Source organism: Genypterus blacodes, unplaced genomic scaffold (genome assembly GCF_046128005.1).
Source record: "Genypterus blacodes isolate CSIRO-AG114 ecotype Tasmania unplaced genomic scaffold, CSIRO-AGI_Gbla_v1 ptg000013l_1, whole genome shotgun sequence".
NCBI lineage: Eukaryota > Metazoa > Chordata > Actinopteri > Ophidiiformes > Ophidiidae > Genypterus > Genypterus blacodes.
Genome location: NW_027466827.1, coordinates 819,746 through 830,719, shown reverse-complemented (window position 1 = coordinate 830,719; position 10,974 = coordinate 819,746). Strand labels below are relative to the sequence as shown.

Here is a 10,974-nt window from a genome sequence, read left to right as displayed (position 1 = left end):
GTGCTTTGCCGCATCCACAGCCTCTTCTTCTCTCGGATCCCCGCTTACTTGATTTTAGTTTAACAGTGCAAGCCGTGGCGGAATGCCATCTCTGCTCCTGCCTCCACTTCCAGCTGCCTTTCCGTGTTTATTAGCGCAGGTAAGTAATCTTTGATAGGGGGGGGAAAGAGAATCTGTAGAGCTGGTGGCGGTACGTGCATTCTGCAAACCCCTGTCAGGTTCTCCTCTTCACTCACGTGGCTCTACTTTTTCACGTCATTTCATGTATCACTTCATCTCATCTGCCAACTCAGCGCTTCAGGCCAATAATCCAGAGAAGCAGGTCAGGTGAGGATGGTATATCACCTTTGTTGGGCTAAAACATCACGCGTGTCCTCTTCATTTGTCTTGGGGAAAAGCAAAGAGAAAACGGTGCTTTAGTTCCACAATAAGCCCTTGTTGAATTTCAACAAATCGCGGCATACAATCGACAGTTCTGTTTGTCCAAGCTGCTTGTTTGTGGTTGCTGTTTGTATTGGATGCACATGGTCCGTGCTGATTGACGTTCACGGATGTGTTGACATCCTGCGTTTTGCACTTTCGAGTCAATTTCTCTCTCCTGTTATTCGTGACGGACCATTGGTATCCTAGGAACAGAAATTACAAAACTGGTAGCATGGATCATTGTGTGGTACAGATTTAGCTATCAGAGAAATCCCACACTGATATGTTATGTTTTGAGCTGTAGATCTATGCTGTATGCTGTGAGGGAACCTATGGCTAAGACTGTACCACAACATCGTCCTCTGATCTTCAAGTGTCTTTGGGCTTTTTCACACCTACGTTGTTTAGTCTTGTTCAATCAGAAAAATCAATTCCCCCCCCCTCGGCACGGCTCATTTGAGCAGATCTGAACACAGCAGGTGGTCTCCATTCAGTCCCATCTGACCTGTAGAACAGCGTGTTTGTCATGGGGACTTGGTCTGAACTAGGTCTAGCGCACTACAGGCGTTTCCATTGACAAGTTGAAGTTGTGCATCGAAGAACGGTTTCTGATTTGAACCGGAGCAAACAAACCCCAGGTCTGAAAACGCTCCTGTTGTGTTTACTGCTTAGGTCCTCTGTACTGTTATTAGCCTGGGTAACAGATTTGTTTGCTCAAAGGTACAACACTGTTGGCTGGCCGCGTTTGGCGAGACAACCCGACGTTGGCTGGAATGCAAACTCTCTGATGGCAGGGCTAATGAATCACTGCTTTCCATTCCTCTCAGTCGTTGCTCTTAGACTCTGTAATCGACTGCCATACATCCAATAACATTCTTTTCATTTGTATTTGTGTGTTAATAGAGTGCTGACCATGACAAATGGGTAGGTCTGTCCGTTCACTCATCCATCGTGTTGTCACTCTGCATGACAGATCTACTCACCGCCGAACCAAACGGATGAACCCTGGCACTTTCACATTCAAGTGAAGCCTATTTCTTGATTGTCTTCAATGTTTCATCTTTTAACGCAATACAACATTCAATTAAAATGTGCAGTTCAAGCACTGTGTTTATATACTCTACAGAGATACACCCCTGCCTCATATTGAGCCAAAGGGTATTAAAGTGTGTACAGTATTTACCTCTGCATACACTCCCTCTGCAGACTTAATTCCCTTCATTAGCAAATGTAATAAAGTGCTTCTTGCAGCTGGGAGCATTCCCTGTCGCTCAGCGGTGCTACAAGCTGTCAAGTAGGCGGTCAAAGACGCTGAACTTTGCATCTGAACTCTAACTTGTGACAATCTTGAAATAGACGTGGATTGGTGCCGTCAACTTGCGCACACGACTCAGATGTTTGGCCTGGCCTGTTGCGAGTCTCCTTTTGTGTGCGAGCGTGGCAGCATACCTTTAATTTTTGAAGCGAAGGTGCCCGCTTCATTTGCTTCCACCGTACTTATCATAAAGCACAACACACTGACTTCACAGCTAACAAATCATTTGTGCTGATTGAAAGAACCATAACATTTGCGCATAACACAGGGATTCACAAGCACTCATATTTTCTCTCATTTACCCAATCTAAATGAAAGGATGTGACATGCCACTCCTTGATAGAAAACTGACTTTGTTGTTTGGGTTTGTGCTGTTTCGTCTTCTTCTGGGTTCCAGCTCTAACACCCATCAATATCCAGTATATTGACAAGAGGAAATGTCCGGGAATCAGTTTTGATTCCAAAGCGTTCACACACGGCAATGTTGAGCAAAACTGTCACAAGGATTCTGCTCTCCATACTGAACACACCTGTCATCCATTTCTAAAATGTGTCCGTGTTTTTCAGACGTCCCGCGTTACGCATCAAGTCGCGGTTTGACAGACCGTTCCCAAGTCGCTGCCTCATTATCCCGCCGATTTTGAATGAAGTGGCACAGATTAAGCTGCATCAGATAGTACTCAGGCAAACGAGTCTGGCATGGATCCCATCTTGGCGGCTTAGAAAAAAATTGACGAGTCTGCAATTTCCGTCGCTCAGGCTTTGCTTTTGTACGATAAGGTATTGGTATGAAGTGAACGTTTAGGTTAATTACTTAATCACGGTTTGGCTAAGCGCTGTCAGACGCTGGCAAGGAGAATGCAGACACATATGGAAATCCTGCAAAACCAAGAAGAAAAGAGCAACAACTCTGTATTGGCTCACTGGTATCATCTGTGATTACATAGTTTGTATTCTGCCACCGTCCATTGTGCGCAGCAGAACTTTATGACCTACAGATTGATTTTGGCTTCTTTCTGGCGTTGTAAACATGTGCACGCAAACTCTGAAGCTCTCTCAAAACACACTGATGCAATCCCAGTGCTGAGATGTGAGGGACACAGTTTTGTAGGCGTGCTTGTGAATTGGGGAGGAGCACCACCACCAACCAAAGGTCACCGTTCCTGGCAGTGATGTGTCAGCATGACAGCAGGCCTGAAATATAGGCCGACTCTCTCTCTCTCTCTCTCTCTCTCTCTCTCTGTGTGGGTGTTTGTACCCCCCCCTTTCACCCCTTCACTCCCAGCTGTTGCTGGATACTCTTCCCATTTTTCTTTTGATCAAACCTCCCTTTCCTTTTTCGTCTGTCTTATGCAAACCATCGGGGACATCCTTGCTATCCAAGAAAGATGAGCCGGGGGTCATATTTAGGGGAGAGCCGGGAGTTCCCTGTAGGTCAATATAAAATATGACCCCTGAACACACGATGTAACGCTGACAACTGGACAAGAGAGAGGATAGTGTTGGAATATAACAAATAATGTCAATACACATATAACTAATCCAGTTACTGAAGTCAAGTAAACCAAATGGCTATCCCCGGGAAAGTGTGGAGATAATACACACAAGCATATACAGCGTCTCTCTCTCTCTTCAGGAGGGCTAGATAACACATATCTGCCAATAGGTGAAGGAGTCACTCTAATACACTTTATCAAAGCCTCAAACATCTGTGGCCAGGAAGAAGGAAGAGAGGGGGTTTGCATAGACGGGCAGTCAGGGGGAGCTTCTTCAGATCAAAGAGCTAATTACACTATACTATTGTTCTTTAATTTACACAAAGAGAATTCTACTTTCCCCCACAGACATCTGTTCATCCCTCAGATTTGAATCTTAGCGCTGCCCCTCTTGAAGCCGGCTGACCAATAGATAACAGTTGAACTACATTGTCATCAGTGAATTAGAATACTATGTAAATGCCCTGTATATGCGGGATAAATAGGGCAGCACGGAGATATTTGATTGTCCTTCTTTGGTGCATGCCAGAGGTGGAACCAGCGCTGTCCAAGGTCTTATTCCAGTAAAGCTCTCCTGAAGATTCCAGTTCATCTTTGCCTCATCTTTTCCTCTTGATTCACCACAAACGAACACGCAGAAGAATATCAGAACGATTCTTCAATATTTGGTGACCCCGACGTGATGGTGACAAATTTGGACGAGGCCCAGAGAAAAGGCGCCTCTGACGACAGAGGCAAACGCTTCACTTCCATACGGCGCCGTATATCCAAAGGTGAGCAGAACCTGTTAAATCGAATCTGTAATAGGTTATTGGACACTCTAAAGTTTATCTATGGAAGTGGGCAATTGTCTTTTGTATGTCACGTAAATTTAGAGTAATTCAAAGAGGAGACGGACTGGAGTCTCGGTATAGCTGACTGTGATAACATTTTGGAATTCTCATATTCGGTCCAGACTGTAGGAGGTACGGGCCTCCTCGACCCGACGTGGTCACAGGCTAAAGTCTTGTTTTTAAATTAAACTCAAAGTTGCTAAAGTCTACTTGGTTTGGGATTAAGATCCCTTAATAAATTTCTAAAAGGAGCCAATTCAGCTAAAGTCAGGTTTGGTGGGTTAATGTCCCTTATTGAAACGGAACTAAAATAAGCTAAAGTCAATTTTTTAGTTATGGTTACATCCATTATTCGGTTATGGTTAAAGTCAGTCAATTTGTGTTAAAAAATAACCCGCTAAGTATTAATTAAGAGTGTACAAGCACTGTTTGGCTAAAGTCCATTGGCTAAAGTCCAGTTATAGTTAACTTGTTAAGATTAAATAAATAAAACCTTGGAGGTGCACTGTTGCAGAAGTGTGGCAGATTACTGACACAACATAAAGAATAAACAGACTTTTGAGTAATTAACAATCGTTCCAAGTGATTCTGTGTCAAGTCCTGTCTAGGATATAGTCGTTTAGTCAAGGGGATGAGTATTCATATACGGAGAAATACTCTTGTCTGAGGTATCGTTTATTGAGGTCCGGACGAAGCCGGGGGCTTCTGGGTTTTGGGTTTGGAATTGCCGTGTGTGGATGAAAACTCGATTAAGGAGTAGTATTCTTGTCTGAGACGTTTTTTTCTGAAGATATACGGCATAAAAATATTTAAAACTGTCTGTATTGTATTGGTGGATTAAGGGTAATCTGCTTCCAACTTCTGGTAAATTTACGTAGTGGCCATACGTTCATTTATCGAAACTGTATGCGTGTGTATGTGTGAGAGGGAGGAATAGAGAGAAACGGACGTTTTGGGTGTATGATCCGTTTTCGACTGAGAGAGATCTTCGTGTCTATGTGTGTGTGGGGATTTGCAGTCACGTATCTTGGACAAACAGCTGGTTGAGACAGCACTTGTGTTTGTTTTGCCTTGCCACGTATGACTGAGAGGTGGCTGCATCTGACTGAGATTCTGCGTGTGTATGTCTGAGTGTGATTGAGCTGTGTGAGAGAGTTGTCCGTGTGTTCTGGTCCAGCTGTGTACGTGTGTGAGATTGAGTGAGCCGGCATGTAAATGTGTTGTTCTGTGTGATTAACTGTTGTTTTGTGTCTGTATGTCTGAAGCTGTGTTATTAACCTGGTTATTACGTGTCTGAATATGTGAGTTGTGTGTGTTACTGTCTTATAACACGTGTCCCTGAATATCTGAGCTGTGTTATTAACCTTGTTATTACGTCTCTGTGTATCTGATCGTGTGTGTGTGTAAGAATGCAAACAGGAAGAAAGAACTGTTCGTCTGAGAGGGAACTGTCTGTGGGTGTCTGAATATATTCAGGATATATTTTATATAGAAGTTCAGAGACTTTCCGGGTGTCTTTTTAGCCCCGGCACATCATGCAGTAATATACTCCGATACACTGTCAAAGTCCCGGGGGATTAATTGTTGGTGACTTCCGAAAAATAACTATTACATTGGATTTCTGTTTTGGTTTTTTGGTTTTTTGGTTTTTTGTTTTCATTTAGGAAATGATTGAATAGTGCCATAGTATCCCCAACAATATATAAACAGCGCCCCAGACCCCAGAAGTGACGCAACGACACCTCAGGCCTACAGCAGTACTGCAGCTACGAGAGTTCGCTGAATTTCAGAAAGCGACTTAACAGCGCTACCCTCAGTTCTTTTAGTAGTACTGCAGCTACATCTTCTCCTGGTATTTATAATCGCACCCGCTGTCGTTAAAGAAAGAAAAAAAAGTCCCTCTTAAATAATTAATTAGTTACATAGAGTAAATAAACAATTCAAATTGATTAATTAATTGATTAATAGAAACAATTCTTTTAATTTTGTATTTAGTTCTGTTGTTTGTTTGTTTTGGTTTTTTGGTTTTTAATTTTTTTTAATTTTTGATGAAATTAAATTTTTTTTTTTAAATTTTTAGATTACTTATTTTATATTTTCTCTTTCTTGAAAGATTACAACGTAACAAAATCATAGAGCTTGCTAAGACTTGAACAGCCATGGCCAAAGTCCTTACCTGCAACAACTATACTGAGGCAATTTTGAGTCGTATCATGTCAGGTACGGATTCTGACAAAAGAGACAAAACCCGACAACATCTGGAACGCCTCTTGTCTGACTGGGAAGACAGGGGCCTCTGGCCCAAACCTGATGCGCCTCCTCCTTCCATTGAGTGCGTCCAAGCAACTTTTGACCGAATGAACGAAGCAGCTACAGAAGCTACCAAGAAATGGGAAGCAGGTGGAAAGAAATCATGGGGGACAGCCAAACAAGACAAAGACCATGCGCAGAAGATTCGAGCCCGCGCCATGACTCTGCTGTCGGCCGCCAATCAAGTGGAGCAGCACAACCGGGACAAGCTTGAAGGGGTCGAGTCTCTCAACTCAGACGATTTTGTGGCTATAGAAGACCTTCTGGCCATCATTAGACGCCTGTTAGGGCGAGAAACAGCCAATGACATCGACCAAAGGCTCCGCTTCATGCTGGTGGGAGACTCTGAGCTCTTGAACAGCGGAAGTACTGCTTATTGTACTGAACTGAGACGACGCTTCCTTTCGGTTCTGACAGTCTCCAACCTGCAGCGATTTGATTGGACCAAGGGAAAATCCTTCCATGTGTTCCTCAACAGTTGTGCTGAGAAGTGGGCCGATGCCACTGGAACAATGCCCCACACTGAATTGCCAAACAGTGCCACGGTCCAAATGTTCCGAACAGCGGTGATACGCTCCCTTCCCCAGCAGGTCCAGGCTACATTGGAAGATGTTGTAGGACTAGACCAAGAAACCCACGACAAATGGCGAGCCGTGTTGGCACATTACACTGAAAGGCACTTTCAGTCAGAACATTCAGACGTCTTAGAGATCAACACATTCCTGAAAACGTTGTGGAAAATGCTGATTGCCCTGATCAATACTGACAAGGAAATCAAGTCAGTCCCCCCTGTTCAAATATGCCCAGTGGTCCCCGAACACCCTTCCCCAGCCGTCCCCACTCAGCTAGCCCACCCTCCACCTGTAGCACCCCCAGCTTGGGCTCCTCCTCAGTCAGCCTCATATGAAATGCATCCGTATCCATATGCTCCACAACCCCAGATATATTTCAGCCGGTACCAGAATGGTCCAGGCAACCAAAGAGGACGTGGACGTGGATGTTCAGGAAAAGACGGGGGAGGAAGAGGAACAGCACTAGCTCGGCAGCCCCGCACCCAAGGCTGTTTTTGTTGTTTGGATCCTGGTCACTGGGTCCGGGAATGCCCCCACATGAAACGTGCGTGGCAGCAGTCCCAACTCCAAGCAGCAGGGGGACCTCGAGTTGTACGGAGGCGCCCACTACAGCAGCCCCCATACGCCCCACTTATGTTCCTGCATGCCCAGCCTACAGGTGACCCTTACAACCCTGGTCACTGTTGACAAGGCCCGAAGACAGCGCATCCAACCCTCTCCCCAATCACCGCGACCCACGCCCTCAAGCTGAATATTCACCCATCCTTTATCAGGTCAAATGGATCTTCAAACACTCATCACCATCGAGCACGCCATGGCGCATGCGGCTGCATTGCCAGTACTGGACTACATCAACACCTTCCATTGGAGTTTCTGAAAGACACGGCATTGTGGACGCCGTGTTGTATCAGAAACAAAAGGGGGAAATGAGAAGAAGGTGTTAATGTGTTTGTGTGTGCAGAACAGAGTTGAATTGTATATGATATGACAAATGAAGTGCCTTAATCTCAATCACAGGGGCAAGGGATCAGGATTGGTTCTCATCTGACACCGGATGGCTGTGTAGAGACCTCATAACTTCCTGTGCTCTCATTCAGCTGCTGATAATGCTTCTTCCCATGTTCCCTGTATCTGATTACAGATCTTTTCAAGAGAAGCTCACCCTTTTTCACCTCACCAAGGGGTCATTAGGCCCACAGGTGTATATTGATGAGATTGGGGTGCTTTGGAGTGTTCCAGACAAGAACAGAGCTAGGAACTAAGTGGAAGCGGTGTTTGAATCATTGTTTTTCTGGTGGGCCACAATTGATAAAAAATGGTGATTGGATGAACTACTTCTATTATGACCAACATAGATTTGTCAATTACACACGGGATGCTGTAAAAGGGATGACTGAACAAATGGCCTGCACCACATTGATCACCTATCAAAATAGGATCGTTTTCGACATGATCTTAGCTGTAAAGGGGGTGTGTGTGCCACGTTTGGATCTGCATGTTGTACTTTCATCCCCAATAACACTTTCCCAGACGGTCCTGTCACCAAAGCCCTGGCAAGTGTGACGTCCCTGAGTCACGAGCTGAAAACTCAGGGATAGATGACTTCTTCTCTGACACCCTCGAGAAGCTATTCGGATCTTGACGACGACCCTGATGTTCTTCCCCTGACCACAGTGGTTGTGAAATAAGGACTTCCTTTCTTTCTCTTCTCAGACTACCTCAGGATTACAAATGTTTATATTTGAAAGCACACATAAGCTTGCGCCTTTGTGCCAGCTAATAGAATAGATTTAGTACGAGGTGTTTAAATTACTGTGGGACGGGATTTATTGAATTGTATTTTCATGAGTTGTTTTCCAGGGTCTTAGAAGGTTTCAAGTTCCAGACCCTAACCGCGGGCCTGTACAATGAGTGGACACCTACGCAGAGTCCCAAGAATGACCCTGGAACCAGAAGGCTAATGTTTACAAAATTATACGTGTGATGAAATGCTCCGAACCGCTGGGGGTCCGATGGGTTGACCAGCCCCCTACCGGGCTGCGGAAGTTGATTTTTGTATTAATGAATGAATGTTTGCAAAGTATTTTTTCATGAAGGAAGCAACTACTGTTAATCAAGGTGTCAAATGCATTGTATCTTTTATATAGAACATATGTATTGTTTGTGTACATAGCACATGCACTGAATCCGTTTGAATAAGTCATGTACATTGCATTTTTATACCTTTTGAATTCTACTGGATGACAATGTGAATTCTGTTCATGTGATGAGCTGTCGGTTTAAACTGAGTGGATTGGTGAGTGCGGCAGGAGGCTTAGATTGTTTATCTCAAGTTTGATTCATTCTATAAATAGAATGAAAAGGGGGATTGTTGGAATATAACAAATAATGTCAATACACATATAACTAATCCAGTTACTGAAGTCAAGTAAACCAAATGGCTATCCCCGGGAAAGTGTGGAGATAATACACACAAGCATATACAGCGTCTCTCTCTCTCTTCAGGAGGGCTAGATAACACATATCTGCCAATAGGTGAAGGAGTCACTCTAATACACTTTATCAAAGCCTCAAACATCTGTGGCCAGGAAGAAGGAAGAGAGGGGGTTTGCATAGACGGGCAGTCAGGGGGAGCTTCTTCAGATCAAAGAGCTAATTACACTATACTATTGTTCTTTAATTTACACAAAGAGAATTCTACTTTCCCCCACAGACATCTGTTCATCCCTCAGATTTGAATCTTAGCGCTGCCCCTCTTGAAGCCGGCTGACCAATAGATAACAGTTGAACTACATTGTCATCAGTGAATTAGAATACTATGTAAATGCCCTGTATATGCGGGATAAATAGGGCAGCACGGAGATATTTGATTGTCCTTCTTTGGTGCATGCCAGAGGTGGAACCAGCGCTGTCCAAGGTCTTATTCCAGTAAAGCTCTCCTGAAGATTCCAGTTCATCTTTGCCTCATCTTTTCCTCTTGATTCACCACAAACGAACACGCAGAAGAATATCAGAACGATTCTTCAATAATAGCCTCTGCACTATCGCTTACAGCCGACTTACAGGAAGAAAGACATATGGGGGAGGTTGTTCATTCAGCTTATAGGTAGATTGGATTCTGTAAATTTAACCATAAGTATGATGTGTTGCCACTGTACTGCCTTTCTGCCCAGTACATGGTATCGGCTCCACTGTGGCGTCTGGAAACATTAAGGTTAGATTTCGGCCCGTTTAGTTTCACCTGAGTAATGATGAAAACCTACATTACTTGCAAACGAGGTGATATCATATTACCAAACCCCCAAATCAGATATGTTGACAGAACCGAGACTTTAAGTATGATTTAGATGTGGCTGTTCTTCTTTTTTCTCTAATGCCTCTAGAGGTTTGTTAAAAGGGTAAGTAGGACTTTTTTGTATTCACCAGAAATATTGTCTTTTTTGCTCAACTGCGTCTCACTCCGCATTTCCTCAGCTATGGGAAAAACATTCTTGTCCGTTTACAAGAATGGGAAAGCTGTCTGGTGAATGCTTGTTGGTTTGTTTGACTGCGTGTTGTTTGTCTCCCTCCTGTCTGTTATGTATCTGCTTGCACTTGGAATAAAGGTCAGAACTAAGGGGGGGGTTGATGCTCGGCTATTGAGATGGATTCTGAACCGTTGCACCACACAGGGCCAAAAGCTGAGGGGAACCCAGTGTGTCAGAGGCTGAGTTTAGGCTAATGAACATACACAGAGAATATGACGACGCTCCAGTCTAATCTCATGATCTGCTAAATGTTTCTGTCCTGGCAGTCGGGTCAAGGAGGCGGACACCGAACCCTGCTGTACGGTCACGCCATTCTGCTGCGCCACTCCTTCAGTGGCATGGTGAGTAACTACAACATCAGAACCGCAACAAATACTAACTCCATAAGCTCCGACTCATTCTCATTGTTATTGGTGTGTGTAATTCAGAGTGCATACCTCCCCCAATGCTGAGTAGTCTTCTCTGTCTCTCAGTGATGAATTTTAACTTTTTGACAGT

The 10,974-nt window shown here is 44.2% G+C and overlaps 1 protein-coding gene across 1 annotated transcript in view; it reads left to right on the top strand.

Moving 5' to 3' along the window:
* Positions 1 to 6,226: 6,226 nt before the first annotated feature.
* The window catches only part of ryr3 (ryanodine receptor 3), a 61,086-nt gene continuing 56,338 nt past the window's right edge, over positions 6,227 to 10,974 (top strand). The window contains exons 1-3 of the mRNA XM_076167261.1: positions 6,227 to 7,607; positions 7,723 to 7,787; positions 10,743 to 10,817. Of these exons, the coding sequence (XP_076023376.1) occupies positions 6,227 to 7,607; positions 7,723 to 7,787; positions 10,743 to 10,817 (1,521 nt within the window). The remainder of the gene's footprint in view (positions 7,608 to 7,722; positions 7,788 to 10,742; positions 10,818 to 10,974) is intronic.